The following is a 24694-nucleotide window of genomic DNA, read 5'->3' on the forward strand; positions in this document are numbered from 1 at the left end:
GGGTCTTTCAGTATTTCAATGCCTAGCACTCTTGATTCCACCTTTCTATTCACACTAGATGTCCCCATGCATTCCTCATTCAAGTATTTCTTTAGGGACTTGCTATGTCATGGTTTGGCTTAAGTGATCCCCAATTTGGTAGGTTTTAAAACAAACAAACAAACAAACAAACAAACAAACAAACAAATAAACAAACCAACACTTGTACTGAGGCCTGAATTCAATTGATTTTGTTTCCAGTAAGATAAAAAATGTCAGCCTTGGTTAATACCTGCCTAGTATCCTTTTTCCAAACAGGGCACCCAAAGGATAATTGGTGGTAAAAATCAGAAGTGCTGCTATGGTAGCTTGTCTCCAAAGCTGGGAACCATTAAATTTTCCTCTCCCTGCATGTGACTCCATTTCAACTCCATCTAGAAGTGGAGTCTATTTATCTACCCTCTTGAATCTGGCTGGCTTAGGAGGAGCTGTGACGGAAAGGATATGGTAGAAGTGACTCTATGTCAATTCCAGAACTCACTTTTAAGAGGACTGGCAACTTCCACTTCACTGTGGTCCGAATGTCTCTGTCCCCTCAAAATCCATATGTTGAAATTCTAACCCCAAGGTGATAGTATTAGGTGATGGGGTCTTGGGGGGGTGATTAGGTCATGCATACTCTGCCTTTGGGACTCGGATTTATGTCTTTATCAAAGAGACCCCAGAGAGCTCACCTTCCATTTTGTGAGATCACAGGGAGAACATGGCCATTTGGAAGTGGGTTCTCACTGGACACTGAGTCTGCCTGCATCGTGACCTTGAACTTCCCAGCCTCCAGAACTGTGAGAAATACATTTCTGTTGATTTTAAGTTACTCAGTTCATGGTGTTTTGTTATAGCAACCAGAATGGACTGAGACACACTTCCATTCCCTTGAAGCACTTGTCCTTGGGCAGCTCCCTCTGGGGACCCAGGGGCCACACTGTGGGAAGCCCAATACGGAGAGACATGAGTAGGTGCTCCAGTGGACAGTCATCTGAGTTCCCAGCCGATAGCCAGCATCGACTACTAGCCATGTGAGTGAGCCAACTTGGACATCTAGCCCAGCCAAGTCTTCAGAGGATTGCAGTCCCAGCCTCCATCTGACTTCTACCTAAGAGATTCCACCTGAGCCCAGTCAATCCACAAAACCACAAGAGACAGTGATAAATTAATATTTAAGCCACTGGTTTGGGGCAGTTTATTGACTAGCAATAGATAACCAGAATTCTGCTCTTAGGAACCTCAAATATTGCCAGCCTGTAAGCATTGTGAAAGAGGCAGGGCATGGGGAATCCAAAGTCTGGGCTCTCGCCACAGCTTTGTCCCTAACAAGCTCTGTGACCTTTACCACTCTGGGCCTCTGATTCTTCTCTTGTATAATAAGGGTCTACACTGTTAAGATTCCTCATACTTCCAATGCTCTATGGCACTGTAAGCTCTCTTGGATAATATGAATATCACCTTCACTAACCTTTTGTACAGAGTTCCATTCAAATGGAAAATTCTGCTTTTATTTCATAGTCACCGATCTTCAAGGTCATCGGGCCCAATCTGCTCTTTGTATAGATGAGGATAAGCACAGAGAGGTGGAGACGTCCCAGCTTGCACACCCCCTGCTTCTACCTAGGCCCCCTTTCTAAAGTTCTTGCCCAATGACTCCTCCCTTCACTGTGGAAAGGGGTCATTGCTTCCTCTTTTTTAAACGCTCTGGGATTTGTGAGTAAACTCGCCAACATGTGCTTTCTGTGCCTCTGTGTCTTTGACCTTGCCCCGTCCCAGCTTTCTACATGGACCTACCTGGTTTTTCATTTTCTGAGGTTATTTTCCTCAAAGTTTTTTCTTTTACTATTTTTTTTATTATGGGAAAATATATATAACATAACATTGGCCATTTTAACCATTTTAAGTGTACCAAATGGATCCAGTTTCCACGGTTAATTCCTGGCCCTTGAAACCTGTGTGATATCCTAGCTCAGTGGTCGGCAAACTCATTAGTCAACAGAGCCAAATATCAATAGTACAACAATTGAAATTTCTTTTGAGAGCCGAAAACCGATTTCTGCGCATGGGCCACGAAGTTTCAATCGCACTGTACGTGCGCGCCCGCATGTGGTATTTTGTGGAAGAGCCACACTCAAGGGGCCAAAGAGTCTCATGTGGCTCGCGAGCCGCAGTTTGCCGACCACGGTTCTAGCTGAAAAGGCCAGTCCTGGAGCATCTCTCTGTGTTCCTGTAGAGCTCAGCTGCTTGAGGCTGCTGGACTAAGAGCCTCAAGGACAGAGCCAGGTCCAAGCCTGGCTGTCATCCCCATGGCCTAGCTCAGCGTACAAATGCTCAAGAAATGTTTGTTGTGCTTTGGCTCAGTTGGTTGGAGTGTCATCCTCTTCACCAAAAGGTTGTGGGTCCCATTACGGGTCAGGGCACCTATCTAGGTTGTAGGTTTGATCCCCAGTTGGGGCGTATACAGGAGGCAACCAATTGATGTTTCTCTCTCTCTCCCTTCCCCTCTCTCTAAAATCAATAGGGTGAGGATTTGAAAAAAAATTATTTAAATTTAAAAATAAAAACACAATTGTTTGTCAAGTGAGACATGACCCTATATGTTAAAGGAGAGCCTCCTAAGACTCTCTTATATTACTTTAAGATTACTTCTCCTGTCTCATGGGAATAAACAGGGTTAATAAATGGCAACCACTGTGTCACATGTGGGCCTATAAGGGGCACACATATGCCTCTTTCTCCAAAGGTGAGCTTCTCAGTGCAACAGCGGGGACATGATAGGCTCATAAATACCCCTAGTGACAGTCTCGTTTTAGAACTCACGTTTACTTGCCATGTTGTGTTTCTGTTAGAGAACAAAGAGAAATCTGCCCTTTGGTGACTGAATGAGGTCAAAGCATTATAATGGGTGTCACCAAGGGCTGACAAATTCTGCCCCACGAATGTAATAAAAATGAGCAGATCACTGCCATCCTTTGAAACACTCGCTCAAACATGCCTGTTTCAAACCCAGGCTGTGGGCTGCAGCTAACCACCTCTTTGTCTTCCTCCAGACCAGGCAAGCCGCATGCAGCAGCTCGGGGGGCCCACAACCGTTTGGACATTGAAAGGAATCGCAGCTTTGGCAGAAAGCGAGAATGTCTGTCTAATGGGATGAAGGGACAGTGAGACCCTTGGTCTGGCGGGTCTCTGCTGTCTTGAATCTCCTGTGTCACTACAATTCCAGTTGCAGAGGGAGGCCTGGTCCAGAGAGGCTACCCCCACACTCTGAACGGTCCTCTTTGCTGTCACTGTCATGGTCATGGCCAGGCTGGAGAGGCTGAGACCCGCTGGGAGAGGCGCATCTTTAGATAAATGCCGTGACCTGGTTTGAGGGGAGAAGATAAAAATCAGCCTTCAGTGCTGTGAAGGACAGCCTAATGGACAATAAATATTTTACCAGCTCCGGCCATTTATATGCAATGCCACCTTTTCACCCTCTCTAGCAAATTGTTTTCTTTGTTTTTTTCAGTGGTTTTTTTTTTCCCTCCCCAAGCCCTATTATTCTTTCATAGTGCAGAGGGGAAAACAACATTTCTGTCACTTCTCTAGCCACTTCCGTGTACACAGTAGGTTCTAGCTAGTGGTAATTTTCTTCTTCTTTCTCCCCTGACCCTCTCCACTGGATAAAAATTGCTCCCCCCCACCCCCACCACAAGACAAAAATCAAACAGGAGGACAACGTAGGTGATTCTACTGTAGACGGCCATCAGACTTCTTTTTTTACCCCTTCCAGAGCGACAGGGTCAGCCCCGCTCTTGGCCTGAAGTTGAGGCCAGTGGCCCCCAAGGCGGTTGCTTCTATTTCCGGCTCCCCAAGTCCAGAGAGCGGTAACCTCGCCTCTGGGAGGGCCACGCAACCTGCCCGCCGGCAGCTCCCGCCTACAGCCTCTCTGCATCTACATTACCATAAATTTACATCAAATTTGTGCTGAATCATATCCCCCCCATGCAGAAGAAATGAAATTCATTATCAATAAGTACAATAAATTTGAATAATCTGAGAGGCGAGAGACTTTCCCTGTCTCTCTTCCATTTAACTCCTTCCTTGGGCCACTGCTCACTCCACTCCCCCAGGAGCCCGAATTGTCTTTCTCCCACCCACCCCTGGTTTCCCATTTTCTGGCTTCTCATCAGGAGCCCTGGGCCCCATCCCCCTTTGTCTTTCCTTCCTCTCTGGCCTCCGCAGGCAGATCGCCCTTTCCTGTAGGTTTCCCCTCCTGGAACTCTTCCATCAGTAGAAGGATCTGCCCCTCTGCTCCCCCTAGTCCCCACCCCTTGCCCCACAACACCCCAGCCAATCACGCCCAAGCCTGGGCCCCCTCAGGATGACAATTGCGGGTCCCCAGCCTGCCAGGCCGTCATCAGCCCCACTCAGTCATTTTGAGCACCTCCTGGTGGTTCAGCGGGGAGTGGAACTTACTTCCACCCCCTGTGGCTGGGCTGATTGGCAGCCAGCGGGGCAGCGGGGGAGCAGCCAGCAACTGATTGTTTGTTGCTGGGCAGGGAGGGCTTAGTGCAGGCAGAGTGAGGGCCCAGGCGCTCAGGGGGCTAAGAGACAGAGGATGCTCTGAGTCAGGAACCTGGCCAGGATCCCCTGCCTGTCTGTTGTCTGGCTGCCAGCCCTGGTAGAAAAATGGATGAGGCCCTTTGCAGAGTGTCCCCAAGTAGAGGGAAGAGAGGAGGTTTATCTTTTATAGAATTGAGGCCAGTGGCCCAGGGGACCTCAGGTCTCAGGGCTCTGCAGGAAGCATGACCGTGACCGCAGTGCACCGTGCCACCTGCAGTCCCCTGCCCCCAGATGAGATCACGAACAAAGGAAGGCATTTAGCAACCCGCCCAGGGGGGGCTCCTGCCAGGACCTGTCAAAACAGCCCTTCCTTGACAAGAGCGAGAATTGGGGACCTTGACTCTCATGGAGCTAATTAAAAAAAAATCTGTATCTACCACTATAAACCACGGTCATTATGAATCATTTTCTTCCCAGGCCCATCAGCCTTGGTTTCTTCATTCAGGCAGGAGAAAAGTGACCTGGGGAAGGAGTGGCCGTGAATACTGCCCAGTTGCATGGTTCAGAGAAAAACCGAGCCCAAAACCTCTCCTGCAGACTTGCTTCGTTTCCTTTAATGAGAACTCTGGCATTTTTGCTTGGGCAGCCAGAATTTGAACTGAAAATACTGTCGAGAGAAGTTGTGTCAAATGCTTTAGGGTTTTCCCCCCATGTGTCTGGGGCTGTTGAGACTTGGCCAGAGTCAACCTGCACATCAGTAGAAAACCTGCAACGAGAGGCTCGGGTTTGTAACAAAAAGTTCACGTCGCCCTTTCCCAGTCTCTCCAGAGATTTCTTTTTTGTTTTCGTTTGTTGTCATCACTATCTGCTGGTTTAATTTCTTAGATCAAGCTATTTTTGGAGTTTCCACATCTAAACTCCTCTCCAGTGTTTGAAAGTGAAAAGCGTCATTCAAAAGCATCCAAGCACTTTCTTCTACCACTATAGGTGCATAGAAATAAATAAATAAAACTGGCCCCAGGGCTACGAATCTATATGGAAAAATTAGGTCCCTAGAGATTTCTCAGGGAGCTAAGGGAACATGAAAATAGAGGCTAAAAAATAAATGAACAAGCAAAACAGAAACAGATTCATAGATACAGAGAACAGACTGATGGTTGCCAGAGGGGAGAGGGGTTGGGGGGTGGGGTAAAAAAGGTGATGGATTAAGAAGTACAAATCAGTAGTTACAGAATAGTCACAGGGATGTAAAATATAGCATAGGGAAGATAGTCCATAATATTGTAATAACTATGGATGGGGCCAGTTAGGTACTGGAAATATCAGGGGGATCACTTTGTAAAGTATCTGGCTAACCACTATGCTGTACACCTAAAACTAATACAAAATAATATTGAATGTCAACTGTATTTGAAAAATAAAGAAGAAATAAACACTCCTGATGTGGGCTTTCAAAATACGTAATTGTTATTAATAGCACTTTTATTTTACATTTACAAAAGGGTAGAAAAATAGAGAATAAACACAACAAAGTAAAAATCAACATCCCCCTCCCCCTAAATAAATGCATAGGAAAAAATGTGAGAAATTAGCTAAAATATTTATAACAATTTACCTAGGTCATGGGAGATTTTATAAGCTTCTTTCTATAGCAAATACAATGAAATTTAACTTTAAAACAAAGAGAGGAAGAAAATAGAGGCTACAGTCACGTGTTAATACTTAATTCCAGGAGGGAAATTCAAGTCAAGGGCAGCTGGTTTTAAACTGGTTCTGTGCAAATGGACTGTCGGATGAAGCATTTAATAATGTACTGCTTTCACCAGAGGTAAGGAGAGTTGGTCAGCAGTTTTCCTTATTTTTCACTTTTTTTTTTTTAAGAAAAAAGCTAACCAACAATATAATTAGCTTTGTTTTCGTCAGCCTGGGCTGCTCTTGATGAGGTGTCTAGAGGCCTTCTGGTATAGGTGCCTAAAAGCTTAAATGGCATTTAATTATTATTATTACTCAATGTCAGGCTCCATAAATGAAAAGAGATAAAAAAGAATCGCTCGCAGCAATACTGCCTTGGTTTGTGATTTCATCGCATCTCAGAAGCGAGGCAGGTTCGAGCTGGCAGGTGGGGCATGAAACCTCTAAGGAGAACCCAGCTCCTGGAGATGCTGTTCAGCTGAGCTGGACATTTCTCCACAGGCTGGGGAGGGAAGAGGCCTGCCACTCTTTGATTTTCCTCCCCAATTTCATATTTATTTTAAAAATAGATATTTTTATTGATTTCAGAGAGGAAGGGAGAGAGAGAGAGATAGAAACATCGCTGATAAGAGAGAATCATGGATCAGCTGCCTCCCGCATGCCCCGCACTGGGGATTGAGCCCACAACATAGGCATATGCCCTGACTGGGAATTGAACCCTGACCTCCTGGTTCAAAGGTCGACGCTCAACCACTGAGCCACGCAGGCTGGGCCCTAATTTTATTTTAAAGTACCTTAAATACTGGCTGACTTACTTCAGAGAAGGAAAGCAAATTGGAGAAATGACTTCGCACAGAGGTACGTGGCCTCTCATGTAAGGTCCTTGGCAGCTGACGGCCTGAAATATCAGTGACCGTCGCCAAGGAGCAGCGGTATTGAAAGCCTCAGCTAAACGTGGTAACTGGAAGGGGCAGGCTGCTTTCCCACCTGAATGCCAGCTGAAAGCAAGGCGCAGAGCAGGAGGCAGCGGAAGGCAGATGGACCAAGTTATGTCCACTCTTCCTACAGTCTATTTCATCGACAGGTCAGAAGGAAACCAGATGGTTTGCCAGAGGGCAATATATTGGCAGACAGTACCTGCTTCTTAGCATGAGACATCAGGCTGTTTAAGAACAGGAGCTTGGCGCTGAGTTAACCCTAGATGTTCAGCTCAGGGATGACCTTCTTTCCACTTCCTTGGATTAAAAAGAGAAGAGATTAGGTGGCCCAGCATGGTCAGAAGCCCGAGCCGCATTCTAGTCCCTTTTTCTCACTTTTTATTCCTTAGAGCAGTGGTCGGCAAACTGCGGCTCGCGAGCCGCATGTGGCTCTCGAGCAGCGGTTTGCCGCTCTGTTGACTAATGAGTTTGCCGACCACTGCGTAAGGCATTACCCTTACCCAGAAGTTTTGACTTCAGGTTAAAGACATTAGTACATTATTAAAATGTTTTTTAAGTGTTTTTCCCTAAGGCAGTGGTTGGCAAACTCATTAGTCAACAGAGCGGCCGCGGCTCTCGAGCCGCAGTTTGCCGACCACTGCCCTAGAGCAAAACCTCGATGGTAAGGATTGCAAACCCCACAGGCCCCAGGACAGGGACTGTGGTCTGCAATGCTATTGAACCCAGGGTGAGGATAGGATTTGTATACAACAGGCACAGAATAAAGGCGCTGACTGGCAGTCTCCTAGTCCTTGGCCTGCCAGAATCTGGTGTAGAATCTTCTTTAGATGAGGACCCAACAGGTGGGGATGCCAGGGGCTGTTGCTTTTTAAGTGCTGCTAGGCAGGCCATCCAGGCTCTTCAGCTGCTGTCACCATTTGTATCGGTTATGTGTTGATCTATAGCAAACCCTCCCAAACATCACTGGTTTAAACCCACATCAGTTTATGTAGCCTGTGACCTGTGGGGCAGCAAATGGGGCAGAGCTCAGCTGGGCAGTTCTTCTGCTGGTCTCATCCACGGCAGCTGGGAGTCAATGGCCTCGCTCACATATGTGGAAGCTGAGTTGGCCCGGAGTCCCTCATCACCCAGCCGGCTTTTCTGGGCTTGTTTCTATGGTGGGGATCAGAGGTTCCCAAGGACAGAAGCAAGGATAAGTCTGACTGCACAGGTGTTTGCAGGCCTCTTTGTGTAGCACATTTGCAAACATTGCATCAGCCAAAGCAAGTCACATGGCTGAGCCAAGGGTCAAAGTTACAGACATTGGCTGAGACACAGGCAGGAAATTATTCACGCCATTTTGCAAACAATCTACCACATCAACAAAACAAGGCCAACATTAGAGTCCCAATCTTTGCAACTCCCAGGGGTGATACTTCATTTGTAGATTTCCAAGATGCCGAATGGGGCCTATTGGAGCCAGATGTCCTAGTTCAGGGGTCGGCAAACTCATTAGTCAACAGAGCCAAATATCAACAGTACAATGACTGAAATTTCTTTTGAGAGCCAAATTTTTTAAACTTAAACTTCTTCTATCGCCACTTCTTCAAAATAGACTCGCCCAGGCCGTGGTATTTTGTGGAAGAGCCACACTCAAGGGGCCAAAGAGCCGCATGTGGCTCGCAAACTGCAGTTTGCCGACCATGGTCCTAGTTGAATCTCTGCTTCCCCATCTGATAAATGGGGATAAAATCTACCTCATAGGGTTGATACAGGATCAATAGGGGCTAAAAGTAATCTATCTATCTATCTATCTATCTATCTATAAAATAGAGAAATATGCTAATTAACCAGGATGGTGTAACGGGACAGGAGAAGGTTGTGCACACAGTGTTGGGGGCGGGGTGGCAGGGGCCTCCGCGCTGGGGGAGGGTGTGGTCAGCAGCCGCTGAGGCTGCTTCAAGGGCTGGAGAGAGAGGCAGGGCCAGACCTGCAGTGGCTGTGGCTGCTGCAGGGCCCGGGGAGCCAGGGTGGGCAGTGCAGCAGGCGGGTCCGGCCGTGCAGATTGACAGCAGACAGCAGGGCCTGCTTGCCCATCGCGGTGGTGTGGAGCAGGCAGGCCCCACAGAGAGCAGAGAACCACGGGGAGTGGGCCTAAGCCATCAGTAGGACATCCCCTGAGGGCTCCCGGATTGGAGAGGGTGCAGGTCGGGCTGAGGGAACCCCCCACCTGTGCACGAATTTCATGCACCGGGCCTCTAGTAAATAAATATTGGCTGTGGTGCTTTACACCTGTAAAATGGGTTCACAGCTTCTCTCAACCTACCTGCTCATCTCCACAGGCAGGCAGGGCTGTGCAGGTATGGAAGGCTCATTGTTGGGGATGGTCCGAGAGAGGGGTTTAGGTGGCGCAGGGAAAGCACCTCGAATGCCAAACTCCTGTGAGACTCACCTGCCCTGCCATCGGCTTGCAGTCCTTCCTCTTAGGGGAAGTCTCAGTTTGTCGGGGATGCGTCTTAACCCCTCTCCTGCCAAGTGTTAAGCATCACGCTGAGCTTCTGGACCTATTTAGAATTCAATATCACTTTACTGTTCACTGTTACATGTTCTTTCTATTTATGACAGCTGGTCATTTAAGAAATAAATACAAATAAACCTTAGTAGCTTGGAAAACAATGTTAAATATAGAACACGTGGTTCATTCATTCAGATGTTCGACAACTCCTTGTAGAATGTGCTTTACATCAGAGAGCAGAGCCCAGCCCGGGTGGGGCTTCCAGTCCACAGCAGGGGCCTGATGGTGGTGGGGAAAGGGCAGGGTTGGGGGATGCGCTTCTTGTGGGAGACACACAGGTGCCGGCCCAGCCCTCCTCCTGCTCTGCAGAGCGGTAGTGCTGGGGTCAGGGGTTACCTCCGGGCAAAGACCCGGCCGCCCCTTCCCTAGAGCCCGGGGCGGGCCGGGGGCGGCCGGCGGGGTCCGGGCTGCGCCGGGCGGGCCGGCGGGGCTGTGGCTGCGGCCGCCCGGGCCCGGCTCCTCCTCCCCTTCCTCCCGCCGAGGCTGACGTGGAGGCGACAGCGCGGGCGGCCGCAGGAGGCGGCGGCGCAGCGGCTCGAGGCTCCAGGCCCTCGCGGGGCCGGGCGGTGGCGACGGCGGCGGCGGTGCGGAAGGTGGAGGCGGAGGTGGAGGCGGAGGCGGCGGCGCAGGAGGAGGAGGAGGCGGAGGACGGCGCCGGTGTAGCCCGCCCGCGCCTGCAGCAGGAGGCCATGAACGGCGACCGGACCGAGAGCGACTGGCAGGGGCTGGTGAGCGAGGTGAGGCCGCGGCGCCGGCCAGGCGGGAAGGGCCGGGCGAGCGGCCCCCAGTCCCGGGCCGTGCCCCCCGGGATGGCCGAGCCGGGCGGGGACGCGCGCACGGAGCGGGGGGGGGACGTGCACCGGAGGCCCCCGCGCCCGGCCCTGCGCGCCCCGCCAGGTGCGCTGCCCCTCCGCTCCTCCGCTCTTCCCGGTCTAGCCCGGGGCCACTTTGCTCCCCGCCATCTGGTGACAGCCCTTGGGGAGGGGCCTTCCCTCCGCTGGGCTGGGCCCCGGATTGGAGCGTGGAGCCCGGATCCGGGAGGGAGGAGAGGGCGCCAAGCCCCACCTGCCTTCCTAGTAGCCACTGTTTTGGAGCCCAGCGATTGGACGCCCGGTGCTGAAGTGGGAAGGTGGTGCCAGGGAAATCCGGGCCCTGGGGCAACCCTGGGCCAGGTGGCATTACCTGCAATGGAGCTTTGGGTGGGGGAGTTCAGGGTCCTCGTTAGCCTCCATCCATGCATCACTCCATTAAGTCCACATGGGTGGACTGTGGGCCCACTAAATGAAACAGGTGCAGAGTCACTGGGTTTGTGGGAGCAGAGAACACCACGCCCCGCTGTTTTGTCATAATCACCGCTGGGTCAGTGTTTTTGGACTCTTATCCAATTTCCTCCTCCGTCCACCCTAAGAGCTTTTGACTCGAGAGGGGCTACCTGACCTCTCCCGCTGAGAGGGCTTGCTGAGGTCTCCTTCCCACAGGTTGCTGGTCCAGTGATGCAGTCACCCTTGTCACCTAGGCAGGCTGACCATCCGCCAGAAACGTGCTCTTCTCTCCCTCCTGAGAATTAGCCTCCGTCCCCGAGGCGCAGGGGCTTCTTTTCCTTATTCCCGTGCACACAGGCAGCGCCATGACTTTCCCTTCTAAACATCTGGGCCTCCAAGTCAGCCGGGAACAGTCCTTAAAGTCTCATGCGTGCAAAGCATTGCAGTTCCGAAGAGGAAGGAGATGTCAGAGCTTCTTCCGCAGTTTAATTTGTTTACTCTTGGTCTAGTCATTGGAAACTCCGAACTGTACAGAATTATGATACATTGTATTGCAGCCTGTCCCCATCTCCCCCAACTTTTCAGGCTTTATGTCAAGGAATAGATCCTCTGGGCATCTGTTCTCTTGGCCCATCAAGAATCAGACCCAGGCCTGACCGGTGTGGCTCTGGGGATAGAGCGTCGGCCTGCGGACTCAGGGGTCCCGGGTTCGATTTCCGGTCAAGGGCATGTACCTTGGTTGCGGGCACATTCCCCAGTGGGGGGTGTGCAAGAGGCAGCTGATCGATGTTTCTCATAGATGTTTCTAACTTTATCCCTCTCACTTCCTCTCTGTAAAAAATCAGTAAAATATATTTTTTAAAAAAAGAAAGAAAAAAAAAAAAAGAATCAGACCCAGCAGTCCAGGAGGCTGGAGGTGGTTCTTCATAGAAGTCCAGTGTTGGACTCTGAAATAGCAGCAGAATAGTCACCACCCCCACAGATGCTCACCGGAGGCCTCGTAGGAGTCAGGTTCATTGCCAGGTCCTTGGGATTCAGTGGCGAAGAGAGGACCCTTCTTGCCATCACAGGACTCCTGGAGCATATGGTATAGTTTGGGAGGGGCCTTCCCAAACTCTTCTAATCCTAAGAAAATACAAAAGAATGGAATATGAAGTTTGGAAAACCAAAGGAAGGAGGTGTACTGCGTTGTAATCTAGTGCCCCCCTGCTAGGCTGTGTGTTTTATTTGGCTTTCTTCCAGTGGCCTACATGGAGCACCATACACAGAAGGTGCTCAGAAAATGCTTGCAGAATAAGTTGAGATCCAGGACATGTCTTGCCTATCCCAGACTTACGCTTTCTTCCCTTCCACAAGCATTTATTAAAGGTTTAGGATATGGATGGGCTGGGGGATGTGAAAATGAATGCAAAATGCTTCCTGCCTTCACAATAGCTAATGACGATTTGGGTCCATCTTTGATCGTAAGCATTTTACATGGCCCGTTCTCATAGTGGTGTGAGGGAGAAATTATTTCTGATTTCATGGATGAGGAGACTGTGGCTCAGACAGGCTTAGAACTTGCTTGGAGCCTCACAGCCAGAGGTGCAGAGTTGGATCCCTGGTTTTTCTGACTCCGGAGCTTGGCATCACTAGGCCACACTGTGTATTTTAATCATCTGTGCATCTGTCTGTATCTTCCCCTAGACCTGCGGTCGCCAACCGGTGGCCTGCGGACCACTGGTGGTCTGTGAGGTCTGAAAGGTTGGCGAGCGCTGCACTAGACAGTAGGTTCTCCAAAGGAGGGGTCCATGTCTTGTTCATTTTTGAATCCTCAGCAACTGGATTAAATGTTTTGCAGACTATGGTCTATAGATCACCTGCATCAGAGTCATTTTAGGAGCAAAGAGTGCAAAGAGTCATTTTGTATTTTGGGGAAAATGCAATATTTTGAGTCTCACCGCAGATCTGTAGTGGATTGAAATCTCCCTCCCCGCCCTCCAATGGATACATCTAACTGCTGTCCCTCCCCTTCCACCCCCCATGAAGGTGAACTTATTTGGAAATAGGGTCTTTGCAGATATAATCAAGTTTAGGATCTCAGGATGATATCCTAGATTTACAGTGGGCCTTAATCTGAGCGATGTCCTTCCTTATAAGAGAAGAGAGAGTTGAGCCATAGAGCTACAAGGGGAAAGGCTGTGGGAAGACTGAGACACACCCAGAGGGAGCTCATATGAAGACGGCTTTTTGACACACACCTATTTCTGCAGAAGTCTGGTGTCTCCCTCTCACGCGGGGTCTGCATGCCAGTACCCTGCCTGCCCAGAGCCTGTGCTCTCTTTCAATCAGTTTGCTTCCTTAGCTTGCCTCTAGGAAGCAGTTTTCATTTAAAATGATTCTACAGACATCAGTTTTACTTTCATCTTTTCAGTATAACAAGCTGAAATGACAGCCTTCTCACAGGCCCTGGAGTAAACGTGGCCATGCGTGTGAAAGGGGCATGGCTGATAGTCTATTTTGAAAATTAAATGTCTGGGGAGGGGGACATGTTCTCCTTATCACCACCTGAGGTGATCTCTCAAAATCAAGGGAAGATCTTGAAAGGCAGCTGTGCGGGCAATCAATAACTTTTTATTTCCTAGATAAAAATCCTGGCCATCTTTCAGCCTACTGCCCTATGATAAACCATGGCTAATAAATTTTGGTTAATTAATTAGATAGCAATCACTCTTGTGTTCCTTGACTGTGTTGTATGCAGTGACTGGTAGGCAGATGGAAGACAGTTAACCCTGGGCCTCTGCCCCAAGGATAGCCACTGACTTTGAAGAGAGGAGTTTTGAAGAGGCGTAGAGTCTGGCTCTGTGATTAAGGGCATAGCTATCTGTCTCAGTTGTTGACTGAGATCTGGGGTGGTGAGTTTTGGCTCTACCTCTTTCTTTTTCTTTTTATTCTCACCTGAGGATGTGTTTATTGATTTGAGAGAGGAAAGGTGAGAGGAAGAGGAACATCGATATGAGAGCACAACATTGATTAGTTGCCTCCCGTATACGTCCCAACCCGTGATGAAACTCACAGCTTAGGTATGTGCCCTGACCAGGAATTGAACCCGCAACCTTATGGTATATGGGATGACTTTCCAACCAGCTGAGCCACCTGGCCAGGACTCTAGCTGTTTCTTGATGCAAATGATCAAAAACCCAACCCAAAGTGGTTCATATTAGAGGGAATTTTTTTGGCTGATGTTGTGGGTCAAATTGTGTCCCCAAGAAGATATGTATCTGTGAATGTCACCTTATTTGGAAATAGAGTCTTTGAAGATGTAATCAAGTTAAGGTGAGGTCATTAGAGTGGGCTCCTAATCCAACGACCAACATTCTTATAATAAGAAGAGGGAAATGTGACACAAAATTGCACAAAGGGAAGACAAGGTGAAGTCACAGAGAAAAGAAGGCCATGTGATAACAGGTAAGAGACTGGAGTTACGCAACTCAAAGCCAAAGAATGCCACGATCGCTGGCCACTACCAGAAACCAGGAAGAGGCAAGAAAGAATTCCCCCCTCGAGCTTTATGAAGGAGCATGGCCCTGCTGACACCTTGATTTTGGACTTCCAACTCCCAAGAATATCAGAGAATTCGCTTCTGTTGTTTCAAGACACCAGCTTTTGGCACTTTGTTGTGGCAGCCTTAGCCAACTAACACAGCTGATGTGACTACAATAGGCGTGACTTTGGGCACAGCTGGATTCGGCGCTCAAGCAGATGCTTCCTCTCCATCTTTGGGTCTGCTTGCTTACCACCTTCAGTCTCAGCCTCCCAGCCTCTCAAGTTCAAGTCCAGAGGAGAAGCCAGAAACTCTTATGTCGTAGATCCTATAAAGTCCCAGGAGTCACTCCATTTGAACTCACTTAGATAATTTGCCTTCCCCGGGAGAAATCACTCAGGAGTGTAGTGATGTGATTGTCTTAGGCCTGGAGTTGTGCCTGGGGCCCTGCTCAGACCACATGGACTGAGAGAGGGCTGAGACATTCGAGGCTGTTTGCCAGAAGAAGGGGACTGGATGTTGAGAGAATCACCACGCTGTGCAACTTCTCTGAGCCTCGTTCTCTCATCTTTAAATAGGATAATAAAGTACTTACCTCATAGGTGCTATAATTGTGAGGCTCAAATTAAATAACCCTGTTAGTGCTTAGCTTTCCGCCTGGTAGAAAGTGTTTAGGGATCACTGGTACAATAAGCATGAACCTCAGGACACAAATTCAGGTGTTCACAAAATGAAAACTTCTTTATTTTGCTATAACACCTTAATTTTGATTACAAATTCACACTGTGAGGGTGGTGGAAATGTAATCTGGATTGGAGTCATGCCTCTCCCTTTCCTTGAACTTGTATTTAAGTTCTAGGGGGCTCAAGTAGTGCTCAGTCATTGGCAGTGGTAATGGGGTGAAGGGCTATTTTTAAAAATATGTTTTTATTTATTTTAGAGAGAGATGCAGGGAGAGGGAGGGAAGGAGGGAGGGAGGGAGGGGGAGAGAGAGAGAGAGAGAGAGAGAGAGAGAGAGAGAGAGAGAGAGAGAAAGAAAGAAAGACATTGATTGGCTGCCTCCTGCACATCCCTTACTGGGGGAGTCCAAAACCCAGGCATGCCTGACCCAGAATTGAACCTCTCGATGCATGGGATGACGGGGCAATGCTCAACCAATCAACCAGTGGGAGGGCTATTTTTGTTGAGCCACACTCTCCTCATTTCAGTCTAGTTTCTGATTATTGGTCACTGGATGTCACTGTGGTGTCCTCCCTTGTTCCCTCTTGGGCCTCTCTGGCCCTTTGTCTGTACCACACCCACATGGCTTTGGGTGAACGAAGAACAAGTTGGTGTAGTGCCTTCACTGTTCTGGGCATGGGGGACTTTGAGCTCTTGCCCAAGGTCATATTCTGTTGCCCCCAAATTACTCCTGAGCTGAAAACCTTTGGAAAATTATTGTGCCCTTGTCTACATAGATGCACCACACAATACCAGGCAGGGTTCTGAGATAATGGGGTTACTTTGTAGTTCCTAAGAAAGAAGGGTATTTTTTTTTTCTTTTTTTTTTTTCCAATTTTTTTTATTAAGGTATTATATGTGTACATATCTTGCCATTGCCCCCCCCACCCCACTCCCATATATGCCCTCACCCCCCAGAGTTTTGCGTCCATTGGTTATGCTTATATGCATGCATACAAGTCCTTTGATTGATCTCTTATCTCCCCCATCTCTCCCTAACCTTCCCCCTGTAATTTGACAGTCTGTTTGATGCTTTACTGTCTCTGTATCTATCTTTTTGTTCAATTTTATAATGTTCTTTATTATCCATAAATGAGTGAGATCATGTGGTATTTTTCTTTCATTGACTGACTTATTTCACTTAACATAATGTTCTCCAATTCCATCCAGGTTGCTGCAAATGATGAGAATTCCTTCTTTTTTATGGCAGCATAGTATTCCATTGTGTAGATGTACCACAGTTTTCTGATCCAGTCATCTGCTGACGGGCACCTAGGCTGTTTCCAAATCTTAGCTATGGTGAATTGTGCTGCTATGAACATAGGGGTGCATATATCCTTTCTGATTGGTGTTTCTAGTTTCTTCGGATATATTCCCAGGAGTGGGATTACTGGGTCAAATGGGAGTTCCATTTTCAGTTTTTTGAGGAAACTCCATACTGTTCTCCACAGTGGCTGCACCAATCTGCATTCCCACCAGCAGTGCACGAGGGTTCCTTTTTCTCCGCATCCTCGCCAACACTTGTCGTTTGTTGATTTGTTGATGATAGCCATTCTGACAGGTGTAAGATGGTACCGCATTGTTGTTTTGATTTGCATCTCTCGGATAATTAGTGACGTTGAGCATGTTTTCATGTGTCTCTTGGCCTTCCTTCTGTCTTCTTTTGAAAAGATTCTATTTAGGTCTGTTGCCCATTTTTTTATTGGATCATTTATCTTCCTTTTATTAAGTTGCATAAGCTGCCTGTAGATGTTGGAGATTAAACCTTTATCAGTGATGCCATTTGCAAATATGTTCTCCCATGTAGTGGGCCTTCTTGTTGTTTTGTTGATGGTTTCTTTTGCTGTGAAAAAGCTTTTTATTTTTATGTAGTCCCATTTGTTAATTTTCTCTTTAGCTTCCACTGCCCTAGGAGCAGTGTCAGTGAAGAATTTCTTTTGGCATATGTCTGAGATTTTGCTGCCTGTGGATTGCTCTAGTATTTTTATGGTTTCCCGTCTTATGTTTAAGTCCTGTATCCATTTTGAGTTTATTTTTGTGTATGGCGTAAGTTGGTGATCAAGCTTCATTTTTTTGCATGTATCTGTCCAATTTTCCCAACACCATTTATTGAAGAGACTGTCTTTATTCCATTGTATGTTCATGCCTCCTTTGTCAAATATTAATTGAGCATAGTGGTTTGGGTCGATATCTGGATTCTCTATTCTGTTCCATTGATCTATATGTCTGTTCTTGTGCCAGTACCAGGCTGTTTTGAGAACAGTGGCTTTGTAATACAGCTTGAAATCTGGTATTGAGATCCCTCCTACTTTATTCTTCTTTCTCAGGATTGCTGTGGCTATTCGGGGTCTTTTTTTATTCCAGATGAATTTTTGGAGAGTTCTTTCAAGGTCTGTGAAATATGCCGTTGGTATTTTAATGGGGAGTGCATTGAATCTATAGATTGCTTTGGGTAGTATGGACATTTTAATGATGTTATTTCTACCAATCCATGAACATGGTATGTTCTTCCATCTGTTTACGTCTTCCTCTATCTCTTTTTTCAGTGTCCTGTAGTTTTCCGTGTATAGGTCTTTTACCTCCTTAGTTAAGTTTATTCCTAGGTATCTTAATTTTTTTGGCGCGATGGTAAATGGGATTGCCTTTTTAGTCTCTCTGTCTGTAAGTTCACTATTGGTGTATAGAAAGGCCATAGATTTCTTGGCGTTAATTTTGTATCCTGCTACATTGCCGAATTCATTTATTAAATCTATTAGTTTTTTGACGGAGTCTTTCGGATTTTTTATGTACAATATCATGTCGTCTGCAAATAAAGACAGCTTTACTTGTTCTTTTCCAATTTGGATGCCTTTTATTTCTTCTTCTTGTCTAATTGCAATGGCTAATACTTCCAGTACTATGTCAAACAGGAGTGGTGAGAGTGGGCATCCCTGTTTTGTTCCTGTTCTTAGGGGAAATGTTTTTAGTTTTTGTCCATTGAGTATGATGTTTGCTGTGGGTTTATCATATATAGCTTTTATTATGTTGAGGTATGAGCCATCTATTCCCACCTTGTTGAGAGTTTTTATCAAGAAAGGGTGTTGGATTTTGTCAAATGCTTTTTCTGCATCAATTGATATGACTATGTGATTTTTATCTTTCAATTTGTTTATGTGATGTATCACGTTTATTGATTTGCGGATATTGTACCATCCTTGCATTCCTGGGATAAATCCTACTTGGTCATGGTGTATGATCTTTCTGATGTACTGCTGGAGCCGATTTGCTAGAATTTTGTTGAGGATTTTGGCATCTATGTTCATGAGGGATATTGGTCTGTAATTCTCTTTCATTGTGTTGTCTTTATCTGGTTTTGGTATTAGGGTGATGCTGGCTTCATAGAAGGAGCTTGGAAGTGTTCCTTCCACTTGAATTTTTTGGAATAGTCTGAGGAAGGAAGGGTATTTTTATTAGGGTAAAGTCTAGGCCACTATACCAAAGATACCTATCCCCCGCAACTCACCCCCCAACATATTATTTTAAATCAGGTATATATGTGGATGACTTTCATGTCACAATGTGGTGGCCCAGGCTGGGAGAGCAGTCCTGCTTCATGGGTCATTTGAGAACTCAAGGTTTTCTCACATCTTGTTACTTCACTGTGTCTTAGGGGTTGGTCCTCAACTGTATGGTTAAAGCTGGGTTGTTGCTGTGGTTTTGTCCCAGCCCATGGGGAGGACAGGGAGAGAGAGAAAGAGAGTGCGGAGAGTTCAGAACAAAGGACTTTTCTTTAATTAAGGATGTCTTCAGAGCTGTACAAATCACTTCTGCTCACATCCCATTGGTCTGAGCATAGCCATGTGGCCATTGCTAGCTGCAAGGGAGCCTAGGGATGGCAGTCTTTAGCTGGACATGCCTAACTTAAATTAGGGACAGTTACTCTTATCATTATCTAAGATGATCTTTCAAAATTTGGGAGGTTAAAAAGTAAGAAGGGCATATAGGACACAGAAATCCCCAAGGATAAGAGAAAAAAAAAAAAGGATAAATTGGACTTTACCGAAATTAAAAACTTCTATTTTTTAAAAGATCCTGTAAAGACAAGCCAAAGACTCGAAGAAAATGTGTGCAGAACACGTAGCATATATCCAGAATATATAAAGAACTCTCACAACTCAATAATAAAAAAACAAACAACCGATTTTAAAAATGGGCAGAAGCGTTAACAGAAGGTGCACTCAGCAAGAGATTTGCCTGGCAAATAAGCATATGAACAGATATTCAGCATCATCAGCCATTAGGGAAATGTAAATGAAAACCACAAGATGCCGAGACACACCTATTAGAATGGAAAAACAACATGAAAAATGGACAAACCAAGTGCTGACAAGCATGAGGCACATGGGAAGTCCCAGACATGGCTGGAGGAATAGAAAAGGGTATACCCACTTTTGAAAACAGTTTTGCAGTTTCTCATCAAGTCATACATACACTTAACCAAACAACCCAGCAATCCTACTCCTAGGTATTGACCCAGGAGAAATGAAGACACATGTTCAGACAAAAACTTGTATGTGAATGCTTAGAGAGGTCTTATTTATAATTGCTGAAAACTGGAAATAATCCCAATTAATGGGTGAGCAGATGAACTGTGCTCCATCCTTTAACAGAATCCTGCTCAGTGTTAAGGTGGAACAGACTACTGATCCATGAAAAAAGTTGATGATTCTTAAAAACACTTGGTAACTGAAAGAAGCCAGAGATTCAAATGTTCCTACTGTAAGATTCCATTTATATGAAATCCTTTAAAAGGTAGAACAAAAAAGACAAAAACCAAATTGATCTTTGCTGGAGCCTGGGAGAGGGGTGAGTGGATCAACTACAGAGGAACACGCAGGAACTTTGGGGAATGATGGCCATATTCTCTGCCTTGATTGTGGGAATGGCTACAAGACTGTACAGGTTTATGAAAATTTATAGAACGGTACATCTAAAAAGGGTGAATTTTTCTCTATGTAAATTATGCCCCTAATTTACATAGAGAAATCTATTTTCTTTTAAAGGGAGAAAAGGATATTCAAGACAGCTATCACTATAGAGACTTTACTCTTTACCTGTCCAGTTCCTCAACTCATCAGGTTTCCATCATAACTAGCCATGCCCCCACCTCAGTCCCCCAGGCCTCACTCCCTTCTCCCCACCCCACACTGACTGGGCAAAGCTCAGTGTTTATCCTTTCTTGCACTCTGATTTTTCCCCTTTTCCAACTTAGAAATCTTTTTTAGTCTTTTGTGTGTGTGGAGGGATCATGGGGAAGGGAGCTAGTGGGGAGACTCGTCTATGCCCTGATGTCTTCAGGACCAGGCTCTCAAAACGGAAAAGCCAGTCACTTTGTTTCCTGTGTTCTGCTGGGCACTCCCCTCTTTGGAACACAAAGTCAGAATGTCTGGCTTCTAAAAAGGGAGTCATGCCTCTCCCTTTCCTTGAACTTCTAAAAAGGGACAGGAGTATGTGGGGAGAAACAGCATGGGGGTTTCAGGAAATAGAGGCAAGATGGATTGATAGATAGGGTATCAGTTAATATTTCAAAGTATTACTTATACTAATAATGTTATTAAATGAAAAAACGGTATGCAACAGTGAATAATACATCTTAGACACATATGTAGGCATTTGGTGAGGCTTTATGAAATGGGAGAAAGCTTCTTAGAAGAAGTGGAACTTGAACTGTGTCCTTCCCTTTGGTTTGAAGAGGGTATGGGCAGTCATGACAGGAAACAGGTGTGACACTGGGCTGGTGGTTGACCTCTGAGGAAATCCTCCAGATAAAGACAGAAACCAGTGGGTTGAGGTATAGCAGACATTAAGGTTGGCTAGCCAGGATGGGCCAGACGGTGAAAGACTTCCAAAGCAAGACAGAAGGGTGGCTAGTAGCAGAGAGGCACTGTATGCTGTTCTAGCTGGAATACAAGTTGATGGGAATACTTGGGAAAGAGTTGTTTTCACTGAACTCAATAATCACTAAGCCTTTATCATCAGCAAGCCTTCATTTGACAAATAAAGACTAATTTGGTAACTTAGCCAGGAATCAGGGAAGGATAAGATGAGAGATCAATAATCTAGTTTTTCTGTCCCCATCAACATTCCCAAATATTCCTATTGCATCTAGATCATTCCACTTACATGGTTTTTGAACTAACCCTTGACTTGTCTCTCTTGCTACTGGATCCAAAAGATCTAGAACTCCTTGAAAGTAGTGACCACATGTTATTCATTTGTGACCTTAACATTTAGTGGTGTACCTTGCCCTTTGTAGGTGCTCAATACATGTAGACTATATGAATGCTTGGGTGCTTGAATGAATGACGTGGATACAGCATCAGTGGGAATAGAAAAAAAGGGATGGCAATAAGAAAGAATTTAAAGGATGACCCCTTCATGATTCATAGCCAACTGGATTGGAATATGAAATAGAGAGTCCAAGATGACCCCTGATTGGGTGGCTAGAGAGTGGGGATGCTGGGTCCAACAGAAGGCGGAGTCTGCTGAGAGGAGGAGGAGTTCCGTTTAGAACTCTGCATTGTTCAGTCTCCTGGGAGCGCTAGAACTCCGATGAGCAAGCTTAGTGCTTACTGGGCGCATTTTTGATGAACAGCTCTCCTCACAGAGGCAGATGATTTCGGAGTAAGTTTATTAAAATTAGCATGTAGGGGAAAGTGAGCACAACTGCTATTTTTATCTGATAGGATTCATGTTCTCTCCCGTGCAGGGGAATTCGCACATGTGCTTCTAAAATTGACAACTTATACTCTTACTATGTTAAAAATTAATTTACTGACTCTCACATTGAGTAAAATAATTGGCTGAAGATTAGAAGAAGACTTTGGCTAGCCCTTGAATGAAAATGACTAGAGCAAATGACATTTCTTTCTCACTGCCTGGTTTTCCAACAATAAGACCACACTGGGGCCTTGGGTACCTCATGGCGGAGGACTTTGCTTAGTGGAGAATCTGCATCTCTCGCCCATCAGGTAACGTGGCACCAGTGGTAGGGGACACTCGGTCCCTAAGGAACACAAACCTTTGGTTAATTTTTTATTTTGAAATCTTCCCATTTTCATTTCACCTCTCCTATTCTACTCTGTTTTCATTATGTTATGCTATTTTATTGTAACACACATCTTTTTTTAAAAGAAATTATTTCAAAGTATTTATTTTAATATGTTCAGCACAAAGTGTAATCATTATAATTTAAGAAATACAAAATTAAGAGAAAACAAAACATCTGAGGAAAATAATTACAATACTCAGCTATTAAGAGACACTGAAAAAGAGTACTTGTTGAAACAGTGATGCTTGATAGAATATTAACTAGATTATTAAAAGTTTAAAAAGCTACTGTGTTATTATATAAGGGCTAGAAGCAGCAGTGTTTGATCTGATGAAGAATTGGCAAATAGCCGTGAGCAATGGTTAAGTGTCCTATGGGACTGACTTTCAGAAAATCAGGTTTTGAATCACCACACATCCTAATTATGTGCAGGGTTCCAGATCTTCTTCAAGCCCGTCTGCCTTCTACACAACTAACCTATAGGGTCACCTTAAGAAAACAAAACACTGTCACCAGGTTCTCTTGTTCAGAAGCCTCCCATGGCTCCCCATTACTGGCATTCAAAGCCCTCCTCAAACTGGCCTTGACCTTCCTAGCCTATGTCTCACTGCTCCGCTCATAAATGAGCTGTTCCAGCCAAACTGATCTGTCATGCTTTCTGGCTTCCATCTTATTTTCACGCCCTGGCCTCGTGCAGGTGTGCCTTCCACTTCTTCCCTGAGGTGGACTAGAAGCCCACACCCCTCACAAAGTCTCCCAAGGTTGAAGTGAGCTCTTCATCCTGTTCCCCTTTACAGGCAAGGTTCCAACTGCTCACACAGCACTTACATGCTCCCTAAGAAAGGAAAGCACCTTCCCTGTGTGTGCATCTTAAGTCCAGCACAAGTTACTGAGCTCCTCAGAGACCGGACTGTGACCACCTGTGTTGGGTAGGAAAGAGGAATTCTAGAATGATGAGCTTCAGCCCTAGCCTGTGTGGCTTAGTTGGTTAGAGCATCATTCCATGCACTGAAGGGTTGTCATTTGGATTCCGGTCAGGGCACATACCTGGGTTTCAGGTTTGATCCCAGTGTGATGTTTTCTCTTTCTCTGTCTCTCTCTGTCTCTCTGTCTCTCTGTCTCTCTCTCTGTCTCTCTCTCTCTCTCTCTCTCTCTCTCTCTCTCTCTCTCTCTGATTTTAGAGAGAAGGAAAGGATCCTGGCTCAGGCTTCAGTGGGTCACATGTCATCAAGCTGTACCACTAGGCAGCTACATGGTCGTGGGAAAATCTCCTGACTTCTCCAGGCTCCAGTTTCTCTGGACTTTATCCAGTGAGGATAACAGTATCTGCCTTGTGTGTCTCATTTAAGATGAGGATACAATGGGGTGATGTGAAAATGGGGTTTAAAGTCACCAACCCACTACAGCCGAGGTGGTGGTCCTATCCTTGCCTTGCCTGGGCTTTAAGAAAACCCTTCCAGGTCTTCAAAGATGCTTCTGCAGAGAGAGGTGATGTGTCAGCTGCCGGCTGTCAAGATGATGCCATTGAAAATTCATATTGATGGGGCACAGATTGACGGATCTGCTGGCTCTGCCATCTGCAGACCCATGACCAAGGCAATATTGGAGGTGGCAGGCATGGGACTCCCTTCTCCTAGCCAGGTCCAATTTGCTTTTTAATTTGCTCCAGCCTGGTGAGTTCTGTCAGGGTCACTCGCTCACCTTCTCTTCTTTCCCGACAGTCTCCTTTGTTGCCAGACCTTTCAGCACGGTTGTAGCTACTCAATCGATCCCGCCCCCCCCCCCCCCCCCCCCGGTCTCTTCTGCTCTCCCCTTATTCACCTTTTATCACACCCCTCTTGCTGTCCCCCAATCCAATCTTCTGCCCCGATGGATCTGCCCTTCCCATTTGCACCCCTCTCTGGTTGTTAGCCATCTGCTGACTACTTCACTTTCCTTGTTTGTTGGAGTCTTGAACAAGCCTCCTCTTAAGCGGAAGGCAATGCTCAGGAAAAGACACAGCTAACAGTTATCCCTCTCCCCCTGGGTTCTTGCAGGTGCCTCAATCAGCTTCCTGCCTCCTGCATCTCCCTCTACCTTCCCAGCCTGCCCATAAAACTCCGGACCTGACCCTTCCTTGTTCAAAGACTTCCATCATTCCTGTTGGCTCTCACTTTGGTTCAGACTCTGTTGTCATCGAAGGCCTTTCTTACTTTCATCTGAACCAAACGTTCCAACCTTGTTTTGTATTTCTCCTTTTCACATGTTCCATGCTCCTGGCAGACGGGACCACCTTGGGTTTCCACGTACTTGGCCTTGGCTCAGGTTGTGCCCTCTGTCTGGAATGCTTGCTTAGTCATGACCACC

General features: G+C 46.4%; 1 protein-coding gene across 1 annotated transcript in view; it reads left to right on the forward strand.

Annotated features, from left to right (window-relative positions):
• The first annotated feature begins 10083 nt into the window (after positions 1 to 10083).
• The window catches only part of CCDC149 (coiled-coil domain containing 149), a 100463-nt gene continuing 85852 nt past the window's right edge, over positions 10084 to 24694 (forward strand). The window contains exon 1 of the mRNA XM_079773641.1: positions 10084 to 10490. Within this exon, the coding sequence (XP_079629767.1) occupies positions 10443 to 10490 (48 nt within the window). The 5' untranslated portion in view covers positions 10084 to 10442. The remainder of the gene's footprint in view (positions 10491 to 24694) is intronic.

The sequence above is a fragment of the Cnephaeus nilssonii genome, assembly GCF_951640355.1.
Source record: "Cnephaeus nilssonii genome assembly, chromosome: 1".
NCBI classification, from domain to species: Eukaryota; Metazoa; Chordata; class Mammalia; order Chiroptera; family Vespertilionidae; genus Cnephaeus; species Cnephaeus nilssonii.